Source organism: Kogia breviceps, chromosome 1, assembly GCF_026419965.1.
Source record: "Kogia breviceps isolate mKogBre1 chromosome 1, mKogBre1 haplotype 1, whole genome shotgun sequence".
Classification (NCBI taxonomy): Eukaryota; Metazoa; Chordata; class Mammalia; order Artiodactyla; family Physeteridae; genus Kogia; species Kogia breviceps.
Genome location: NC_081310.1, coordinates 121,448,867 through 121,472,567, shown reverse-complemented (window position 1 = coordinate 121,472,567; position 23,701 = coordinate 121,448,867). Strand labels below are relative to the sequence as shown.

Below are 23,701 nucleotides of genomic sequence, written 5' to 3'. Positions count from 1 at the left end.
TCTATAAAGACTTTTTCCACAGAATATTCATGTAGTAACATTCACAGGTTTTGGGGATTAGGATGTGAGCATATCTTTGGGAGCCATTATTTAGCCTACCAGAGTCAGGAATACATATAATAAGAAAAATAGTAAAATCCACAATGGACAAAGAGTTGGCAAAGTTAATCCCTTTTTCACGTGAGAATTTGATCTTCTGTTAACTCTCTTATCTCTATAACCCTGGTAATCTAAAATAATATGTCAACTATAATAAAAGGCCACTTGCTTATAATAAAAATTACCCCTGGGATTGGTAAATTGTATGGGGATTGGAAAATTTTTAAATATCTGATAAGGAGAGATATTTGGAGGCTTCCCTGAGAGCAGAGACTCTTGTAAACCAGGCATGTTTTTCATGGACATCATGGAAACTATTCCTATAGAGCATAGTTGCCTATTAGCTCCTGGGAAGTATGAGTCTTCTAAACCAGAACACACACATACACACACACACATACACATACACACACACCACGTAGATCTAGCATTTGAGCCATCAGTTGGAGCGCTCCAGATGGCTGTATTAACTCATGTGTATATAGCTGCAAGCATCAAAAAAAAGAGGAAGGCCATGATGCCCTGCTCCAAGCTGCAGCCCCTACCCTATATCCTTTAATAGTGAAGCTACCTGTGGCCTGTGATAATCTCTTGGGTCTAAGTGTTTATCTGAACCCAAGAAGCCCCCCCCCCCCGGATGTTTGCTGCCACATGTAATACAGATATCATTTCAGTTTAATGATTTCCATTTCTTCCACCACCAAACTCTTTAACATAGTTACCAGAAGGGAAAAGGAGTAGCACATTTGTTCCATCTAGTCACCCTCTGGTGGTCTCACTCATAAGCATTAAAATGGCTACAAGGGGCAAAGGGAAAAGAAAATGTGGAAAACACAAATTAATAAATTCACAAAAACTGAGTTGACTGTTTTCTCGGGCAGGAGAAGTGAGTAGAACCTTAGAAGAATGTCATGCTTCCTGCACTATGCCTTCAAGAGGCCTACCCTACAGGATTAAATGCAAAAGTCCCAACTCACATCTCTGCTAGAAATGTACAAGTGTGCTCATTACTCAGAGCCAAGATAAAGGATAAATCTTTATGAGTACCGTAAGTATGAGTCATCAAAAATAGGAAACACATGTAGGACATATATACAGTAATAGTACCAAGCCAGGGAAAGTGTTTAGGAAATGCGTATAAGAACACATGGCAAAAAGAGGACTAAAAATTAACCTTGTACACCGCTCCAAAAACATCAAAAAAACTCACAGCAAAGCAGGGGTCCATATCATTCTGGTCTCTAATAAACACAGGTCATTTCCCTACTTGGAAATAGGCTTTTTTTTTAATGCAAAAAGGAGGAGAACTGAATCAAGAAAAAGTAACTTGGAGTTGGCTTTGAAAGATTTTATGAATTGGGAAATTTGAACAGCTTCCAACTAAAACACTGGGAATTAGATATTAACGGCATTAAAACTGAACAAAAAAGATCTTTTCAGAGAAATACTTGTGCACAATGGTAAGATTACCATTTCACTGAGATTCTCACTATCTTAACAACCAGGGGTGATAAGGGAAAAAAGGGTGGAATCTTCAATCCAAAAGAAAGTAGGAAACAAAAGAAACAGCAACACATGCACTAACAACATACAAAGAGCAATAAAGGGCCAGCAGCAAAGCCTCTAAAGGCCTCTCGGCTCAGCAGAAAGAGTTCACACTGGGGAACAGGCACCCTCTGGTCAGCTGCACCAGATGACAATCTGGGGGGGTGTTCAGAGTAGAAGGCAGGGTAATTGGCCCCCAAAAGTCCTCTGGGGCAGATGACGGAGGCAAAATGCCCATGCATGACTCCACTGGAAATTAAGCTCTTCAGTCGCCCTGGATTTTGGAAGACCCCCAAATCTGAGACCCAGCATGGCAAGCAAAGGGGACATATGTCTCACACCAAAGCATGCATGTCCGTGTCCAGATGGACCCTGGGCTCCCTTAGACTTCAGCTTTCTCCTTTATCTTCAGAAACTACTCTCTCCCAAGGAAAGCCTTGCCTACATGTCTATCTACTTGAGGCTGAGAGGAGTAAGAGAGAAATGTGTAAAGTATTGTTTTTAACTTCATTAAGGTTTAAATTTACCAAAGACTTCAAGAGAAGTCAAGGTTCTTTAGGAGCTATTCTGAGGTAGGAATCTCATATAACTTCCACCTCACAAAACATCCAACCGTAGACCAGAAAAGACAACAGGAGCATGACTAGAGCTGAGAAGTGTGACACCTCATTTTCCTCTGCCTCTCATTTCTCAGTCCTCTCAGCAACTGCCATATGTCTTTATTCCTTTCTCCCAAGGCACCTGCATATGCACTTACATCCCTAGGAGTGAGGCCGTGTGGGTGGGGGGGGAGTCACCTCTTAAGATATGAATGCAGCTTCCCTTTAAATCAGTGCATAGGTGCTAGGCACATGAAACCTACAACCACATCACCAACTCGCTGTGCAAATTCAAAAAGAATCAGATGTATGTACACCTGTATCAACAAATAAAAATTAAACTTTAATGTGAACAGTGTGGTATTTGGGCTCTAGGCAAGAATTAAGCTATTACAGTGATCCTGAATCCTATAGCTGGCTCTCCTTGGCTTATTGTTAGACCCAGTAACACCTAATCTAGTCTCTCTATCTTCAAAAGAAGCCAAATCTTACCTGCAATTTGCCTCTCTTCCACCAAGGGATGTAAAAATTCTAGATCTAGTCAAAGGACTCTGTAGTTCACGTGGAAAATGCCATAAATATAAAGTACTATTGTATATCCAGTGATAAACCATAATGGAAAAGAATATGAAAAAGAATGTATGTATAGGGCTTCCCTGGTAGCGCAGTGATTAAGAATCTGCCTGCCAATGCAAGGGACACAGGTTTGAGCCCTGGCTGGGGAAGATCCCACATGCCGCGGAGCAACTAAGCTCGTGCTCCACAACTACTGAGCGTGAGCTCTAGAGCCCTCAAGCCATAACTACTGAGCCACAGCTACTGAAGCCTGCATGCCTAGAGCCTGTGTTCCGCAACAAGAGAAGGCACTGCAACGAGAAGCCCACGCACCGCAACGAGGAGTAGCCCCGCCTCACCGCAACTAGAGAAAGCCTGCGCACAGCAACAAAGACCCAACACAGCCAAAAATTAATTAATTAATTAATTAAAAAGTATATGTATAAACTGAATCACTTTACTGTACAGTAGAAATTATCACAACATTGTAAGTCAACTATACTTCAATAAAATAAATCTTTAAAAATAAATAAATAAATAAAGCACTATTGTAGGGTGTCTTGGACTAGAACCCAGATAACACCTGACAATTGTGGGCAAAGAACAGTACCCAGAAGTCAAAAGTACAGCTATTTCACCTCAGTTTTAGCATTCTAACTCAGGAGTGCACTCAGAGCAAAATCCCATCAGAATACTAACAAATGCACTGAACTAATAAAAGACAATTTATTTTTTAAAAATTGACCTCATTGGGCTTCCCTGGTGGCGCAGTGGTTGAGAATCCGCCTGCCAATGCAGGGGACACAGGTTCGTGCCCCGATCCGGGAAGATCCCACATGCCGCGGAGCGGCAGGGCCCGTGAGCCGTGGTCACTGAGCCTGTGCGTCCAGAGCCTGTGCTCCGCAATGGGAGAGGCCACAACAGTGAGAGGCCCGCGAACCACAAAAAAAAAAAAAATTGACCTCATTCTTATGAGTTTAAAAGGGCTATCTAGTACCTGGGTGTTGATGTTTTAGTATTTCAGACAAGGCCAAGGAGCTTCAGGGAAAGGGCTATTTCAATTAACCACCCGTCTAGCTGAGGTGCCTGGGCAGCCTGGAAAGGAAAGCACAGAGCACACAACTGCAATGGAAGCCAAAGCAGAAGGTCTTCCAAACAGATTCAGTTTCCTGTATCTTTAAGACCAGACCCTCATAAATGGATTGCTTCTGCTGGACACCATGCTTTAAATAAACAGACTCTTCTGGCCGACACACAACTTCCTGTAGGGTTCTGGTGGGTAAAGCTTGAAAAGGCTGCCAAATCCAATGACCAGCAACTTTAGAGCTGACTTAGAAAACAAGCTACAAAGACTTGAGTCCAGAGTAAACAAAGGAAAAAGCCACATTAAACAGGGAACAAATTACTATACAGGCAGGGATATTTTAAGTGCTCACTGAGCAAAAAAACAAAATAAAAAATCAAGTTATTAAGTATTTAATGATACAGGGTAGAGTAAAATGTCCTCTTTCAATTGGAGGAATCAGTTTAATTAATTCCAGCAACATTAAGAATTGGCCGGGAATCACTGCCTACATCATGAGGACAGATTGTTCTCAATGGCCCAACTTCAAACCAGGCTCAGCTCAAATGAGCTACCCAAGGGAGTAGCATGGAGTCAAAAGCCATTTATAGCTTTTACCCATCTGAGGGAAAGGACTAACTAGTGTACTAGCAGAGGACTAAAATCCACAAGAGTAAAGAAAAATGTGGGACTTCCCTGGTGGTCCAGTGGCTAAGACTCCACTCTCCCAATGCAGGGGGCCCAGGTTCAATCCCTAGGCATGGGACTAGTTTCCACATGCTGCAACTAAAGAGTTCACATGGCGCAACTAAAGATCCCACATATGGCAACTAAGACCCGACACAGCCAAATAAATAAATAAATATTTAAAATAAAGAAAAATGTAACAAAAACTCTGAAACGGGCTGACACAGAGATCTGGAGAATATACAGTAAATTGCAGTAGCATGAGATTTAATTAGAAAAAATAAATCAAAGCCATAATACAAAGTGGAGGATACCTGCTCAGCTATAGCAGTCAAGGGGGACTAGGGACAAAACACCAAGTCCACTGATATAATGAAATCAAATAAAAGTACACTGTGGGAAAGGGGAGGAGCTTAAGAAGACTTACAGTGATACTTTAACGTCCTCAGCACTATGCAAAAACCCAATATCACAATGCAAAGGAGTCCAACTTGGTTCCTGGCCTTAAGAAGTCCACTCACCAGCTGACTGCGCAAGATTAACACAGGTGATTCAGCAGCGAATAATACAAGAAAACATATAATCCCATACTCTGAGGAAGTTCAGACTGTAAGGGGCAGGGGGAGGAATTCAGAGCAACATTTAGAAAAGAGGGAAATGGAGGCAGATAAAGGAATCAGGAAAGGGTTTGCTGAAGAGTTAAGACTTAATGCGTGGGCTTCAAACATGGCCAGGATTGAGAGAGTTAAGAAAGAAGTTCAGGTGGAATTAAGAAAAAGCGGTGGGGCAGTAGATTGAGCTGAAAGGTCAGGGGTGAGGCTCAGGAATCTGCACTTAGCATTTCCAAGGGATTCAGATGCAGGGGGTTCACATCCCACACACACTTGGGGAAACACTGATCCACAGGATTAAGTCCAAATCCTTACCTGTTCGGCCTTTCCAGCCTCGTCTTCCACTCCCAGTCCCCAGCTCGCCCCCATCACTGTTCCCATCACTGCCCCATCCTCTATTCCAGGGGTTGGCAAGCTTTATATGCAAGTAGCCCGACTGTAAATATTTGGGGCTTTGTTAGTCTCATTACCCTACTCAAGTCTTGTACTGTCATGAGGAAGGGGCCACAGACAATACATAAACAAATGGGCATGGCTATGTGCCAATAAAACTTTATTTAGGCCCCCCCCAAAAAAACCTTTATTTACAAAAACAGGCATCAGATTGATGAATGGATAAGCAAGATGTGGTATAGCCATACAACAGAATACTGTTCAGGAATAAAAAGGAATGAAATAACTAATACACGCTACAGCATGGATGAATCTCAAATGCATTACGTTAAGTGAGAAAGCCAGTCATAAAAGTCACCCATATTGTGTGGTTCCATTTGTAAAAAATCTCCAGAATTTCAGATCTATAAAGACAGTAGATTAATGGTTGCCTAGGGCAGGGGTGGGAGCATGGGGAATGGGGAATGACTGCTAATGGGTACCAAGTTTGGGAGTGCTAAAAATGTTCTAAAGTTAGATTGTGGTGGTAGTTGCACAACTCTATAAAATACACTGAAAACCACTGACTTGTACGCTTTAAACAGGTGAACTTTATGGTATGTAAATTACATACATACAAAAACGGGCAACAGGCAGGATTTGGCCCAAAGGCCATAGTTTGCCACTCCCTGATCTGTACATCAGCCACACCATGTACAAGGAAGAACTTTCCTCCACACATGGTTTTGCTCTTCCCTCTGTGCATGTTGAAGCCTCCCTTCCCTTCTGCCCAGTAACTTCTACTTGACTGTCAAGCCCTTCATCAAATGTTCTCTTCTGGATCCTTCCCTCCCCTGCAGACAGAGTTACCACTCCCTCTGTTGGGCTCCTGCGAACTTCTGTTAATTTTATGACAAATAATGGTCATATTATTTGTCACACTGTATTAAATTTATTCTCCCTCAACCCCCAATAAGTGCTGAAGACATAAAGATGAGTAGGAATCCAGCAGAGTGCCTACCTAGTATACAGAAGGTCCTCAATGAATAATTCATTGAATAAGTCTGTAAATGAATGGACAAATGAATCGATTATAGGAGTATTATTTAGAGAAAATCAGTTTTATGAAGTGGTCCACAAGCTGAACTAAAAGAATCAGGGCCTAACGCTGAAGGTACCAGTCCCAGGAGACTGGTTAAGGAGCTGCAGGTAAGTGGAGAGGAGCGTAGAAACTCAGGAAATTCCAGAGGAATGTCAATAAAACTTGGTGACTGACCAAATATAGGGTTTGAGTGAACGGTTCAAAAGTCCCCAGACAGATCGTAGCAGTGCCATTGATGGGACAGGGAAGTTGGACTGGTAACCCAGCATGGGGGTAAGGAGAAGACTGGCTTAGAAAGGTTCTTATAGTCAATTTTAGAGATAAGAAAACAGCCAGTGTTTGATTGTTTATTGTATGCCAGGCACACATGCCAGCCCTAAGGGGGCCATAGAGATGTCTCTCAATCCTCAGTGAACCCTCTAAAAAACTACTATCATCCCTATTTTACAGATGAGGCAACTGGGGCTCAGAGAATTAAGTAACTCCCCCAGAGTCACACGCTTCGGAAGTGACAGGGCTGAAGTCAGCCCTCTATAGACACGAGAGGCAGGGTGCTTTGGAGACCCTGGAGAGAGTTTTGGGAGTTGCTGGCATGGAGGTGACAACCCAAATCCTGAGAACAAACAAGCCACCTCAGGGAGAGTAGACAGGGGAAAACAAGGGCCAAGGACTGCACTTCAGTCAAGACCCCTGAGAAGGAAGAAAGACCAGTTGGGAAAGAAACAGAAAAACACATGGAAATGTAGAAGGAGAAGCAAGCTAAGGTAATATCCTGAAACCCAGAGAGAGATGCCAGAAAAAGGGGCACAGAAAAAGGAGCCAAGGAGAGGTAAGAGTGGGGAAAGGCTAGGCGGTAGAAAGAACTCTGCGATAGGAGTCAGGGTCCCTGGGGTCCAGTCCAGCACTGGCACCAATTCTTGTTTGATGGTGAATAAGTCATCGCTTCACTCCCTGGCCCTACAAGGTGGTTAGGATTAGGTTGTCTCGAGGGCACCTCTCCAGTCCCAGCATCCTATGAGTTGAGTCAAAAGGGCATCTCCAGAGACAAGTTCAGGAGAGCAGAAGTCAGGCTGCAGAGAGGAAAGAAGGGAAAGGCAGGACACACAGACTCACTCATTCAAGGTGTGCAATAGGCGAGGAAAATAGAAACAAGATAGTACAGAGAGACGATCAGCAGGGCCAAGTTCATACATGGCCTCTTCACTGTGGGAGAAAGAAAAGTAAAATAATTAAACATGTGTCTAATTTTCACAGAAATATTTAGAAAACAGTGAGGAGTGGGACTCTTGAAAGTAATAAATTCTTCTGCAGAATTTGGGCATTTAAATCAGAAGTATTAGCAAGTAAATTGACATTCTCAAATAAAATGTCAAGATAGCAAATCAGCAATGGAAACAAGAAAATACAAGTTGGATATCTGGGTACTCTGCAACACAAACTGGGCCTTTGCCCAATCGGCACAGCGGGGTTTCAGATTTGCACACCCGCTCCTTACTTTGGTCTGTTGCTGTTTAAAAATACTCTCCAAAAAGTCACATTTTCAAATGTGGAGGGTGCTCCTAGAAAATGTTAGAAACGTTTTCTAACGACAGTTTTGGGAATTATACATACAATCTTTTAAAAGTCAAGCAAAGTTACCATGGCAACAACAGTATGGATCAGGGTTGTAAACCTAACCTCCATAAAGACAAACACCACACTGGTTGGAAAATGCTGCTGCTGGACAAATTTTAGAAGGAGTCAAGGCAGCCTCTCCTCCAGACTGGGGAAGAGGCAATAACGAGAGAGGCTCTTTCAGTCTGTCAGCTCCCAGCCAGCAAAGAACACAACCGACATTACCTCATGCTAAAATGGCAGAGTTCAACCAGACACGCTTTCCCAAGGCAATGTTACTATGATACATGGCAAAGTTTAAGCCACATGGCTAACCAGTGTGTTGGTAGGAACGTTATAACTTCTTCACTTCTTCTTGTGTCCTAATTTGTTTGCTATATCTCGATGTTTACTATTATCGCTCTGATTTCTGCTTTCACTTCTTTCTAAGATTCCAAGACTGGGTTTCTGGAGAGTTCTCATTTGAAAGTCAGCTGTAGCGTCAGATTGAACCTCTTGCCCCAACGTGTTAGAAACCATCAATGACTAGTGTGGCCAGTTCTACCCGGCCTGCATTGCCTTCTGTGGAAACAGCAGCCGGAGGTCTAGAGGCCTGGCGAGCCCCACCCCACGGCCTGACTGCTCCTCTGTCCCGTCCTGGCCTGGCACCTTCATACTGTGCAGCAGGGTGTCATCATTTAACCTGCACGGAGTATCTTCAAGTGAAGTGACAACTCGCTTTAAATGATGTGACTGTCCTATTCATTTAGGGCCTCCTATCCTATGTAAGAGCCAGGTTCGGTGGCCTTTCAAGTTAATGAAATAATTTCCAGAACAACAGTCAAATGAATGGGGGAAGGGAGGAGGAGGGGAGAGAGGGAAAGAGGAAGGGAGAGAGGAGAGAAGAAAGGGAGAGGGAGAGGGAAGAGGAGAGAGAGAAAGAAAAAGGGAAAGAGAGATGAATGCCTTTAGAGAAATGTGACCCTCATTGTCGGTGTAACTTTCTCATAAATCTGCTGTAGGTCTGTGACAAAATGGCCAGTTCAAAGATAACCTTACCTGTCAGCCTGGGGTGATTTCCAAAACAACTTCTATTTAAACAAACACCAGGCAGTGTTTACACATGGAAGGTGTTTGTTTAGTAACTGAATTTCATCACTATAAGTGTCTGTGTGTGAGGAGTTTGTTTAGTAACTGAATTTCATCAGTATAAGTGTCTGTGTGTGAGGAGTTTACTGTGACACTTGCTTATTAGCACACGCCGCACACAAGGTCTCTGAAATATAAATAGCCTTGAGTTTGTTTGAGGTTTTTTCCCCAGCATATACACAGGGCTAACACTGGGAAGTCATTCATGAATAACAGTAGAGGGGAAAATGTCCCAGAAAAGAGAAGGAAGGTAACTAGTGTGCTAGCGTTCATTTGATATTTCTGCTCTCATGTGTATACTCTCCAAAAAACCAGTCTTGAAATTTTTTATCAGTTCTTTTAGTTGTGACGGCTAAAGCTAAGACACACACCCATTCCCCCTACCCCTGAACTGTTCCATTATATTTTAATAACTGAGGGGGAGGGGAACAAAAAGAGAGAAGTTGTCAACCTACTAATATTGTGGAAACGGGAAAGATGACAGATAGATAGATAGGTAAGCAGGTAGGTAGTAGGGCTCTCCAAAATGTTTAATCCCTGAACTGCAAGATTCCTCAAAGTAAGCAAAAGAGATGTCAAATCAGATGGCAAAGTCCACACACTGAAGGTCCTGCATTTCACGCATAGCAGGAAGAGTCCCTTTATGTGTTTGTTCTCCCTTGTCACACAGTTCAAGCAAGTTTGGTTACAAATCATGGATTACTAGCAAAAGACAGGTGAGTTACTTTTTGTGGAGGCAGTTGAAAGCTTTATTTGGGGTGGTGGTGGGGGGAGGAAAATGATCAACTGAAAAACAGATGGGAGGTGACATTTAGTGTAGGATTAACAGCCACGTAGAGTACAAGGGCTCCTGAGCTTAGTCCCGCATTTTATAATTACTGACACTTGACGTGATAATCTTCTAAGTCAGAAAGGAAAAAAGAGACAATGCTACACAGAAAACCACCCTCACTACTGCCCCAGAGCCACTAGGAAGGGAACAAAAAGGAACTCTGAGCATCAGAAAGAGCTATCACAAGCCTGTGCAGGAAACCCAATCCTTCGGTGAGAGATCTGCTGCCTTGTGGAACAGGTAGAGCCAAGTGAGACAGGGTGGCAGGTTTCATAGCTGGGAGCAAGGTCAGAGCTAAAGGTGAAAGGGAAGTGGGCTGACGTGTGGGAAAACCTTGGACTGCAGAGTCACACACGGGCTCAGAGGTGGGCTGCATGCCCCAGGGTCTGCCGTGAACCTCCCTAGGCCTCCCTCCCTTTCCAGCCGACAGTGAGGATGGGCGGAGACAGCACAGGTGCCGGGCAGGTGGCTGGCCCACAGCTGGCACTTCTCCACCACTGTGGTCACTGTTACGGTTATTTGGGGCCTACGGGAGCTGTTAAGAGGCAAGCAGAACTGTTAGCATTTAGATGTGTTTACTTCCTTCTCTTTCTCCCAATTGTGGTCTCTCCCGCCCTCAAACAGAACCAGGAAAGGAACAATTGTATGCCACAGTCCTCAGAGAAGGTACCAAGGAAAAGTAACTTGGAGCCACATGTGTGATTAACCACATATCCCATTTGGCCCTGACTGCCAAGAAGCCTGGAGCCAAATTTCAAACTCAGTCGTACCTACCACATAACCCATATGGCTAACAAACTGCACTTCTCTTTTGTCCTCATTTTGCTTTTCTGCTTACACTCTTGGTATGTCTATTGTTGTAAGCTCATCCCAAATCCCTTTTTGGAATGAAGCAGAGAATAAGTAAATACATACAAAAATGGAGGGTTCTGAGCTTTCTGAAGGGTGAGGATAAAGTTATTAAACCTGGCCCCTTTCCCATGATAATGGATCCTCCCAGATCCTCACTCCACCCCTACAGCCAGCCACTGGCTTGGCACGCCCATTAACAGTCGCTTCTTCAATGTCAAAACGAATACATAAATTTAAACGTCCATATCTGTTAAACACATATGTACTGCTAACTAAGGGCTTTTCATAATAAGTGAGCAGTTAGATAGATGGGAAATAGAAAAGAAGCATTGCTCCGAAAAAGCAGGTCACAATAAAAATTAGAGGATCAGAAACAAAATTGTTGCCATTCCAGCAACTAATGAACGCATGTTACTGTAAACAAGCCTCTGGTGGTGCTACAACCCTTCTCAGGAATCAGGAAACACGCAGAGGGACGGAACTCAGGGGTAGAGGTAGGGGATGGAGCGTGGTCAGAAAAGAGTAGGGGCAGGAAGTGAGGGAGGGGCGGGACATTTCACCTTGAAGTTAAAGGGCACAGGCAGCTGGTTTTCATAGTGTGAAACCGATGATATCTCCCCACTTATTCTAAAAGACAAAGTTGGTCTCTAAGGGCTGTTTACCCTCTTCTGCCCTCCTCTGTCGCCAGAGTCTTTTTCCAGTTTCCGGTTCACTTCCAGGACTGTTGTTTCCAAAACCAATGATTACAAATGAGAGGTGTGGTCTCAGATGAAAAATACAACTACAGCGTCTGTGCTGTCCTGATGAGAACCCAGCAGGGAAGTCAATGGCAAAACCATGCTTTGCCACAGGGGCCTTTGTATACATTACTGTAGCAAGTATGTTTCTGATACAAATTCTCTGCTGGCCTATAAAATTGTTTGTCTAATTAAGTATAACTGTTTCCCCAAATCTTGTCAACCTGCTGCAGTTATTAGTTCCAGGTGTAGGCTCTGTCACCTCCTCCACACAGGAAAAGCAGCAGCCTCTCCTCAGCTGAGGAAGCTTAAGGCGCCCGGGAGGTAGGAATTTAGTAAAAATGTTAGAGAAGGGATGATTTATAATAGATCTGAATGCTAATCCTGCACCAAAACAAGCCGGTTGGCGCAGGGAGTGCGGATAGGGTTGATTTAGTAATTCCCTCACATTTAAGGAGGACATCATGAAAACAACGACTTCCGTCGTAAGAGTCAAAGTAATTATGGCTTGAAGCCAGTAGGGCATTCTTTTCTAATTTATAAGCAACAACATTTATCATTTCATCTTGAAAAATATTTGCCCTTAATATTTCGTAGAGACATGCACAAAGGTTGCCTCTGGTCCTCCCACTATTACCTCCAGAACTGACTGACTGTGATTTTTAGCACAGACCATATCTAATAGTATATCTATAAAAATCAAGTTATCCATTGAGAATATCAGAAAGAGTTGAATGGGTTTAGGTTGGAAGAGGAAGCAATCCTAGTTTGTTTTTTTTTTTAAAGTGGATATAGTTAAGGTAAATTTTATGGGTAATTAATATACTGACAGGTTGAATTAGTTTTTTAACAGCTTTACTGAGATAAAATCCACATGCCATAAAATTCACCCATTAAAAGTACAACTCAGTGGTTTTCGGTTAGTCACATTTATTGACATTTATCAATGGTTTTACTATATTCATATTCAATTGTGGAACCATCATTATAATTTAATTTTAGAACACTTCTGTGCCCCCCAAAGAAACTCTGTACTCATAAAGTCAGCCCCCACGTCTCTCTTTTGCTCTTCAGCCCTAAACAACCACCAGTTTAGTTTCTATCTCTATAAATTTGTCTACTCGGGACAGCATGTGTCTTTTGTGTCTGACTTCTTTCACTCAGCGTAACATTTTCAAGGTTCATCCACGTTGCAGCATGTATCAGTATTTCATTCCTTTTTATTGCTGAATAACATTCCGTTGTATGGATATATGTACCACATTTCATTTATCCATTCATCATCTGATGGGCATTCAGGTTGTTCCCACTTTTTAGCTATTATGAATGATGCTGCTGTGAACAATCGTGGACAAGTTTTTATGTGGACGTATGTTTTCCTTTCTCTTGCATATACACTTAGGTGTGGAACTGCTGGGTCATATACTTCAAATGATTTTTAAAAGCTGTTGGCATGGCTGCAGTCCTGTATCTCCAGAGTGACACATGAAGAACATGAGAGACACTTAAGTGTTCAGGTTTTTAAACAAGTTTTAGAGACTATCCCCCATACGACATCCCTTGATGCCAGCTAATTTTCCATATCTTCAGTACAGCCATGTCTATTTTGATCTAACACAGTCAATATAAGTGTGGGAGAGCTCTGCTGTCATTCCTTGAGGTATTTTTCTTTTGCTTCAGTAGTCTTATGTGAATCTATTTTCAGAATCAACAACAGTACCACACAATTTAGCATGCAGAATTTCTGCTGCTTCTGTAATTGCTCGGACTTGCTTTTCTTTCTTGGTTCTTCTGAGAGAGCATATATAATATGAGTAATTATTGCTTCTAAAGAATTGCTGGAGTCAGCAAGGCTTCATAGGAACTGCATTTCCTCCTCCCTTCCTTTCCCTCCCACCCAAATTCTCCCCCATAAGTTAAGAATTAAAGACGCATTACTGGGATAAAGAAATCCGACCTGAAATATGTGTTGCAGCAACAATGGCAAGCAACCAAGAGTATTAACAATAATTTCCAATGTAGCTGGAAAGGTTAGATGATTTGTCTTTGAAATGAGCCAACTCTGCACACTTTCACAAGATTAAAATCAGTTTGCTTTTCCTTCTGGACACCTCGCCTCTCCTATTCCTACCCACTCCCCCCACCCCCAAAAAGAAGAGTGGTTGAGGCACATAAACAAACAGTTCTGGAAATTAACTTTCCTGACCAGAAGAAAGCTCAAAGATAAATTCTGCTCTGTATTAGTTTTTCTGCACTTCACTGTGATCATGGTTTATTGCGGTTTCTCTCTTCCTGGAGAGATAATACTTGAGTGATAATATTTCTGACACAGAAGCTTAGAAACAGAAAGAATGACAACTGTGTGTTACCTTAAAAGAAGCAGGGGGACCATTATCCACAACCCAGGTCATTTCTGAGCCATAAGAAAGAGGAGGCCATTTCTCTCTTATGGTAATGACCTTGGGCAAGTGAGTTACCATTGCACCTGTCACCTGTAAATTGAGGGTAGTAATAGGACTTCATGGAATAAGTGTATGAGTGCTTCAAACAGGGCTGAGGATAGAGGAAATAACTGAGTCACTATGAGCCTGGGTCATCATCACCACCACCAAGACCACCACAGTCTTCAAGAAGCTGCCTGGATAACATAAGGAGCTACCCACCCCCCAGCGCTTTCATGCACATACAAGGTACCACCATCCTTATCCCAGAGTGTTTCTGTTTCCTCTGACTCATCCTGCAGGAGCAATAGGTCCACAAGACAAAACAAAGAAAGATGAAAGACAGGGCACAGGAGAAGATGAGAAAGACATTTTACAATAACAGAGAAATGGCACCTTATTTTGTTTTTTCACAACCATGTTTTAAAAATGAAATTCTTAAGAACATTCTTTCCACTATGAGGCAGGGAGGGGGACCAGGAAAGTTGAAAAGCTGAAAAATATCTCTAGAGAGAAGTCTTAGAGTTGCCCAGTCCAGAGAGCAATCCTTCTGGATTAGCTGAAATCCTTCTCTGTCTCGAGTGTACTTTGTGTCCTCCTCCCCACTTATGTTCATACATGAGCATCCTCGTTAAACCCAGAAAGGAAGAAAAGGACTCTTCATCCAGAAAAATGTCTTTACAAATTCCTAGGGGCAGTGGGTAGAAAGCTGGCACCTGCGCCTACCTCTCTCTGTGGCTGGCCGGGCCCCTGGTCGGCAGTGCGGAGGTTCAGGACGTGCACCTCCTGGGGCAGCCCCACCGTCCCCCTGCTGGCACATCCCGACAAGACGGTGAAGCTCTCCATCAAGGCCTGGACTGGATGGGAGGCATTGACAGGCGACAGTTCACACTGGGTGCTGGGCTCTGGACCTGCAGAGGGAATCACAAACATGAACCCCTCAGAATCAGCAATTAATTGTGCCATGATTAAACTAATTGTTCTGCATATACAAGCCACTGCCAACCCACCAGAGGTGCCCTTCCAGGTACGTTGTTTCCAGAACTAAATGGCAAAAAAGCTAGTCTATTCTTGTAAAATCCCAATCTCTTAAATTCCCTCTGGATGCTTTTGATGTGTATTTGATTAAATTCCCTTTTAGACACACAAGCCACGAATGTATTCCTCTGGATGGAGGAAAGCTCCCATTTGACATCTGTGTTCAATTCTTCCTTCCCCTCTTGGAAGAAAACCAGAGATAAATAGAATAAGTTGTGGAAAGCCCCAATGATATTATGCATAAATATTAGACACCTAAAATTGTACCCAAAAAGGTATAAGATGCAGATTCTACCTTTTTAAGTGCTTCTCCTTCTTAGGGAAAGCAAAACAATCTTATGAACATACAAAAGCAAGATGCCATGAGCAGAGGCAACTGGGGCCAGAGTTGTAGAGCAAAGTTTGAGAGAGGTCAGAAAGACCCTCCCAAGAGACGTAGGATATGAGCAGAGCCTCAGATAGAAAAAGTAGAACCCTGGGCATGCTTGGCACCTGCTTCCTCATTCTCCCTTCCTCTAAGCAATCAGAACTTAAATCTGAAATCCATCCTTTCCTCCCCATCTCTACTTCCTGCAGCCCTCACTGTCTCCATCCCTAGACAACTGCAGATCTTCCTGAAAGGAGCCTCTGGTCTCAAGCTCTCCGAGCTGCCTTCCATACAGACATGGTTCACCTAACCCAGGGTGGTCCTCAACTGAATGGTTATTCCAGATGCAAAGACCTGCCCCGCCCAGCCCTGCAGTTATGTCCCGTCTCTTGAGAACTGCTGGTCTGCGCTCCTTCACCTGGCACATGAAGGCCTTCCTTGATGTAGCCCCTTCCTAGCTCTCCAGCCTAAGCCGCCTGCCTCCAGGAACCCCACATGGCTTAAATGTCTCGAAACATACCATGATGTTTCTCACTCTATGTCTTTATTCAAGCTTGTATCCTTTTCCCAAATTCCTCGTCCGCTCTACCTCCACCCCCAAAACGAACAACCCAAGCTGAGGAAGGTGCACTTCCTCTGTGCTCCTATAATTCCTCTGCCTGTCTCGGCTGTTTCATTTTCTACACTGTAACCACCAGTGTATATGTCCGTCTTTGCCAGTCCAGTGGGACCTCCCTGACAGCTGTGGGTTACTCTCTTTGTATCCTCAGCACCCATCACAGTGCCTCACATGTAGGAAATGCCCCCCAAATATTTATTAAATGAATCATTGAGCTTAAAGAAAAAACTGCCCCCTCTCTGATCAGTGATTAGGGCCCCATTCTGGGGACTTGGATTTGGCTATAAGGAGCTAATACGGGAAACAATTGCTACAGTGGTGTGACATCCATTAGCTGAACTGATAGGGAAGGACATCCAGAAATAAAAAGGACTCAGCGATACTTAAACCTCACATACCTCTGTAAGCTTGGTGTTGTCCTCAATTAGCTGAGGAGACTGGGACTTGAACATACAGCATCCTAAACCCCGACCTTCCAAATGGAACCCGATAAAAGACCTGAATGCACTCCAAGTAGTTCTTCCTGACTTCTACATAATAAAAATACTCTCCAGGATTAGCCCCGGTCTAAAATGCAAACACAGCTCAAACCAGACAATCCTGTATCCCCACTGCTGTGCTATACACAGACACCCCACCTGGTGTGCCAAGTCTATTTCAGAACTCATGGAAATTATCTAGGTTGATAACAGTTATCAACTGTTATCTGAAATGAAGTATGTACCTTCTCAAATAATCACTGCCACCCTCTGTATTGCTCTCCTGTGCCCAGCTGCTTTCTGAGAAACAGAGGTGGTAAAGGAAGATGTCACAGCAGCAAAGTCAGGAGGTACTGGACTCATGATTCCCTGAATTCCCCAAGCACGGCAAACAGTATGAGCAGGTGCCCCCACCCCCTCCTCCTGCCTACACCACTCACAGTGAGATATTTCACAGCCCAGAGCTCCAGAAGAAGTCTCCTACTCCTAATCGACCCTGGCGACTTGCTGCTGCTATTGCTACCAACACTGGGAAACCCTTCTGAATTGGTTCCACAGCCTCCTGCCATGAATTTCCCATTATCACAAATTAAGCACAAATAAAACTACTTTTCAGTTCCATTTTTGTATGTATGTACAAAGCTCTGACTGGACTATAGTTCCACCTAAAACACATCTGCAAAAGGCTTGCAATCTGCTTGACTTGCCCTCCTCCTTACATACCACCATCACCCATTAGGGTCTTCCTTAAGTCACCACACTGCTCATCTCCATACTGGGAGAGAGCAAAACTCATTGGCAACAAACCAGAGGATAAGGTCTTACCCAAAGGGGGAGGGAATCAGAGAGGGGATGCCCCCAGCACTGAAAATGGGCACTCTTCGCCTTAAGAGTGTCTGTTCTCTGTCCTACCAGAGTCTAAGACAGGGCAGACCCCCGCTTTATGGGCTGCAGCTCCAGCCATGTGTTATGCAAGTCAGTCCAAGGTCAAAAAAAAAAGAGAAAGCAATGTACAAGGCTCACTCTGATCAAGTGACAGAAGAGCTGCACTGACCCACTGGGGTCAATGTTTAAATATGCTCGGTATAGAGTGTCCCTGACCATCAGACACACTAGAGTAGTGTTGGTTGTTGAGGTGCCTTGATGAATTTTTTGTCCTCCAAGTTTAGAAAAGAAAAAAGTTCAACATATGATTAATACATCCTGAAGCCAAAAAGACCCAGAAAGGAAGGAAGGACGGAAGGAAGGAAGGAAGGAAGGAAGGAAGGAAGGAAGGAAGGAAGGAAGGAAGGAAGGAAAGAAGGAAGGGAGGGAGGGAGGGAGGGAGGGAGGAAGGAAGGGAGGGAGGGAGGGAAGGAGGAAGGGAGGAAGGGGAAGGAAAGGAAAGGAAGGAAAGGAAAAGGAAAAAAACCAGGAACTATCTACCCCATCCTCCAAGGGTATATAAGACATGGTGCCTTCAACAGTTCAACATACAATGTCAGTCTGGTCTAGTAAGTAAGTAAAGAAAGTAAGCAAGTAAGTAATAAGTAAGTAAATAAATAAATAGCTCCCATTAAGTGCTCAGTAGAGGCTGGGCAGTGCTAGGTGCTATACATCCTTTCAATACCACCATAAGGAGGTAGTATTATCCTCATTGTAAAGAACAGGAAAGGAGTTCAATGAACTTAAGTAACCCTTCTAAGCTTGCCCCAGTCGCTCAAAGCCTCAGACTCAGACCTGCCTCCAGGACTAGTATTTCTGTAAAGTGAAAGTTTTCATTAAAAAATGTTGGGTCCAGAACAAAATAATGCCATTTGCAGCAACATGGACGGACCTAGAGATTGTCATACTGAGTGAAGTAAGTCAGACAGAGAAAGACAAATATCATATGATATCACTTACATCACATATATGGAATCTAAAAAAAAAAAGGCACAAATGAACTTATTTTCAAAACAGAAATAAAGTCACAGATGTAGAAAACAAAATTATGGTTACCAGGGGGGAAAGTGGGGATAAATTGGGAAATTGGGATTGACATATACACACTATTATATATAAAATAGATAACTAATAAGGACCTACTATAAAGCACAGAGAACAGTACTCAATATTCTGTAATGACTTATACGGGAAAAGAATCTAAAAAAGCGTGGATATATTTATATGTATATGAATAAACGATTCGCTTTGCTGTACAGCAGAAACTAACACAACACTGTAAAGCAACTATACTTCAATTAAAAATAATAGTAATAATAATAATGTTAGGCCCAGATGGGCTCACTGGTGAATTCTACTGAACATTTCAGGAAGAAATTATACCAATTCTTTACAATCTCTTTCAGAAGATAACAGTGGAACAAATACTTCCTAACTCATTCTAACTCATTACCCTAATACCAGAGCTAGACATTGCAAGAAAACTACAGACCAATATCTCTTGTAAACATAGGTGCAAAAATTCTCAACAAAATATTAGCAAATCGAATCCAACAATGTATACAAGGAATTAAACACCACAATCAAGTGGGGTTTATCCTAGGTATGCAACATTTAAAAATCAATTAACATAATCTATCTCGCTAACTGGCTAAAGAAGAAAAATCACATGATCATATCAATAGAAGAGAAAAAGCGTTTTACAAAATCTAACAGACATTCATGATTAAAAAAACTGAGCAAATTAGAAACAGATGGGAACTTCTTAAGAACGTGTACAAACAATCTCACAGCTCATGTTGTACTTAATGGTGAGAAACTAAAAGCTTTCTCACTACGATCAAGATCACTAAGATCAACAAGACAAGGACATCCCCTCTCATAACTCCTTTTCAACATTGTACTGGAAGTTCTAGCTAATGCTTGCAGCTAGGTATGGCTATGTGATGAAATTCTGGCTAATAAGATGTAACCAGAGGTGATACATGCAATTTCTGAGAAGTTTCTTAAGAAAGGAAGGAGTTGTGTTCTTCTGCCCTTTCCTCCTTCCTGCTGGTTGGAATACAGATGTGATGAACAGAGCTAAAGCAGTCATTTTAGGCCATAAGATGGAAGCAACATGCTGAGTCAGGCAAAGCAATAAGACAGAAGTTGCCTGGGTCATGATGAACATGGAGCTGTTGAATTAGCTCTGGACTGTTTTTCGTTTTTCTTTTTTTTAATATGAAACACATGTAACTTTTCTCTTATTCAAGCCAATATTATTTTGAGTTTTCTGACACAGCTTGACCTGCCTTAATTAAGATACAGGCTTTATTTTACTTCAACCTTCTTCCTACCAGGACCTACACATACAAGGTTTCTTTCAGCAACACTTTCCCTACCATTCCTATCCCTTTCCTCTGGCCTTGGTGTGATGAACTCCTACTCAGATCTCTCAAGGAAGCTTCTCTTACCTCTTTTATTAGATATACATTTTTCATACTCTCTATTTCTCTTCACTGCACTTCATGTGGTTATACTTATTTGTGCAATTATTTGTTGAACGTCTGCATACACCCAAAGACTACAAATACCACAAAAGAAAGGAACCCAATCATTCTGTTTTTTGCTGTATCCCTTAGCCCAGCATAATGTCTGGCACACAGTATGAACTCAAATATTAATGACGGAAGGGAGTAAGAGAGGAAAAGGGAAAGAACAATGAGGTGATCCATGTGCAAAGGATGTCATACCAATAGGAGACTCTATCTTAGAGTTCTTCCTTCGACTCTTTACCTAGTAGCCAAAGCTTCGATCTTATGGTAAAGCGAAAAAAATCGATCATGAGCTGAAGGAGGTGACGTTTTTGGTTGCTAAGAATCAAGTCTTCATCAGGGCTTCCCCACCCTCAAATGTCACAGAAGGCAGGAAATGCAAACCTGTTTTTGTCCTCTCATGCCAAAGACGGTCTGGCAATATCCTTCTCTCCAGGTGGCATAACAATCCTCCCTCTCCCATAGCACAGCACACCCCCGGCCTCATCCTGCCACCCCCTGGGTCAGCCCCCAGGCCCTCCTGCCCCTCTCCTGCAGCCACAGCCTGCCTCCAGAAACTGGTCTCCCATCCTTCCCCACCGGCCTCATGGTGGTGTCCACAACGGGCTGCCCACACAATGCCAGATCCAACTCCAGTTAGAAGAGCTTCCACCTGGGAAGAGTTGATCCCCTCCCCAGGCTCTACCACAGAAGCCTGAAATAGGCAGGTGGCCATGATTCTCACATGACCACAACAGGACCCAAGTACAGTACCTCACAGTCACAAAGGCTCAGAAACCAGGAAAACATGCTCCGAAACCCTATCTGACTCATGTCCTCACTTTTGTGACCTGTGAGCTCTGCTAGTGTAGGCTCTCACTGACAGCCTCAGAGGGCTGGGAGTTTCTCTTGTGGCCACTGCTAGAAACCCACAGCCCTTCCTCCCCTGAGCAAACTCTCCCCCACACTCCAGAGGCAAGTGAGCATATGCTCTGGTGATGATGCTGAGTGGCACAGCAAAAGCTACTTTACCACAGTAAGAATCAACAGGGCACAGATGATAGCGGAAAGAAATGCTGGCTGAGGGACTTCCCTGGTGGCTCAGTGGTTAAGAATCCTCCTGCCAATACATGGGACACAGGTGTGAGCCCTGGTCCGGGAAGATCCCACATGCCGCGGAGCAACTAAGCCCGTGTGTCACAACTACTGAGCCTGCGCTCTAGAGCCCGTGCTCCGCAACAAGAGAAGACACCTCAGTGAGAAGCCCGCGCACCGCAATGACGAGTAGCCCCCGCTCACCGCAACTAGAGAAAAGCCCACGCGCAGCAATGAAGACCCAACGCAGCCAAAAAAAAAAAAAAAAAAAAAAAAACGCTGGCTGAAAGCAACAATATTCATAAGCAACACTCCTGTTAACCTTGCATTGTACTTTATCATTAAAAAGCATTTTATAGAAATTCTGTAAAGTGGGTAGAACAGATATTATTCCCACTCTAAGTAAACTGCTGCAAGCCACAGAACTGGGTGAATATTTCAGTAAAGTGCTTCCTGACAGTAACACACCCCAAGAGATGTTCCTCACTGTTGTCTCCCAATCTGCATATTTCTGTTTATTCCAGATATCTAGTACATGGCCTGTCCAGAATTCTTTGGGGGTAATTCCCAAAAGAATCCAACTTAAGTCAGACTCTGTTTTTCCTGCTCAGTACACCCTCCTTGCCACCAGGACAGACACACAGCCCCTATTCATCTATAAGATGCTACTTCTAGTTTACTGCCTTGAAGGCAGCACAAATTCAAGTAAACCCTGTGGTGAGAAACTCACCAGGTGGCCCTGACCAAGTGGCCTCCTTCACCAAGCAGGGCCCTCTGTTCAGCAGCTGGGCCACCTGGGGCAACACTGTGAAGCATATCATGGGACCCCCGTGATAAGAGAGGGTTTAATTCTTCATGAAGACAGTTATCATGCACCTTCTCTGAGCCACATGCTGTGTACAAATTGTTTCTAATCCTCATAACACCACTGTAAAGATTGTGCTAAAACTCCCATTTTACAGTGGTGGAAACTGGGCCTCAGAGAGGTTAAGCAACTTACCAAAGGTCACATACCATCAGTAAGTGGCAGGGCGGGATTCGAATCTGGGGTCTCTCAGACTCCAGATCCAAGTTCTTCCCATGACAAGGCACTGCCTGCTTCTACCCTGCATTCTCCAGTCCTTCACCTCAGGACTTGATGAACAGGCCAATGCCTTAGGCAAACACTGACATTAATTCATGTCTCATAAAATAAAATATAATAAAATAAACTGCTTGGTTCACACTTGCAACCTTTTTGGTTGACTTAAAAGACTTCATAAATTTAATGAGAAAGCACAAGCTCATTTCTCATTTTACCAACTGTCTTCCTTTTTCTCACTAATGCTTGCTTATCTGCACACATGGGAAATGTTCCTAAGGTCTGGCTATAACATGAATGTCTAACTTCCCAGTTCCACTTAAAGAAAAAAATGTAAACGGACTCACCCTTTCATTATATCCTTTAGCTGCAAAATAGCATTCTAGTCTCAGTTACAGAACCCCACATCCCCACTGGCTGCAGGCCAGCCCTCAGACTTGACAAAATGCAGACAAAGCATTTGGGAACAGATGCATTTGCTGCACACACATTAAATTTAATCTGTCCCCAAAGAAATTAATATCACACCTCATGCAACACAGAGAAAAATATTGGGGGTTGGGGAGGGGGAGAGTTATTGTTTAGGGAAAGGTATAGTAAGTAATTTTCACATTTAATAAATGGGATCCTTAAGCATTCTAAACACCAATGCATACCAAGTTGACACAAACATCTGGTACCTATTCCACATAATTTCCAGCACACTGATTCCCCATATCACCCAGAGTACTAATGAGGAGCGTGTGTTCAGCTGTAATAAAAGTGGTAAAGATGCAGAGGGAATCAAGGGGTAACATTATAGCCTGGGACCAAGACACTTCAGTGGGGAGATTTTATTCCAACAACACCATTGGCTAATAAGGGTTTCTGTTATTGTCCCACAGGGACTTCCGCAGTACTGTCAGCTGTGAAGAGGGACAAACTCCCACAGACTGTGGGACTGGCACCGCAGGATCTACTCTGCCCCTGAGCTGAAAATCCCTTCTACCTCCACAGGATGCAAGAATCTGTAAGAAAGGACACCCAAGGTGATTTCTCGGCCAATAGCACAGCCTGGCTCTAATTGAGCGTTATGAGAGGGAACGTGACAAGCATCAGCATATGATGCAAAAACAAAGCTCCAGGAAAAAGCACCTGGAAGGCCCCAAGCTCGTGCAGTGTACACAACATATGTTCGTGTTTATACCATCTTACATTACAACTCACTGGAGCTACAGCTCCTTGGGGATGGAGATGTGGAATGCACCACCGTTAAAATCCAAAGGGGGACCTTCTACCACAGCTCCCACCTGGTTTTTCAACGATAAAACCTGGCTTACGGCTGAAGCTTATCCTTGATAAGAAA

The 23,701-nt window shown here is 43.3% G+C and overlaps 1 protein-coding gene and 1 long non-coding RNA gene across 16 annotated transcripts in view; both read right to left on the bottom strand.

The window, feature by feature from the left end:
* LOC136794872 (uncharacterized) overlaps positions 1-23,701 on the bottom strand; it is a 340,829-nt gene that overhangs the window by 120,752 nt on the left and 196,376 nt on the right. The gene's annotated exons all lie outside the window — the stretch shown is intronic.
* Positions 1-23,701, bottom strand: part of TGFBR3 (transforming growth factor beta receptor 3) — a 200,584-nt gene that overhangs the window by 99,587 nt on the left and 77,296 nt on the right. For all 15 annotated transcript variants that reach the window (XM_059061302.2, XM_059061291.2, XM_067042778.1 and 12 more), the window contains one exon: positions 14,964-15,148. In XM_059061302.2, the coding sequence (XP_058917285.1) occupies positions 14,964-15,148 (185 nt within the window). The remainder of the gene's footprint in view (positions 1-14,963; positions 15,149-23,701) is intronic.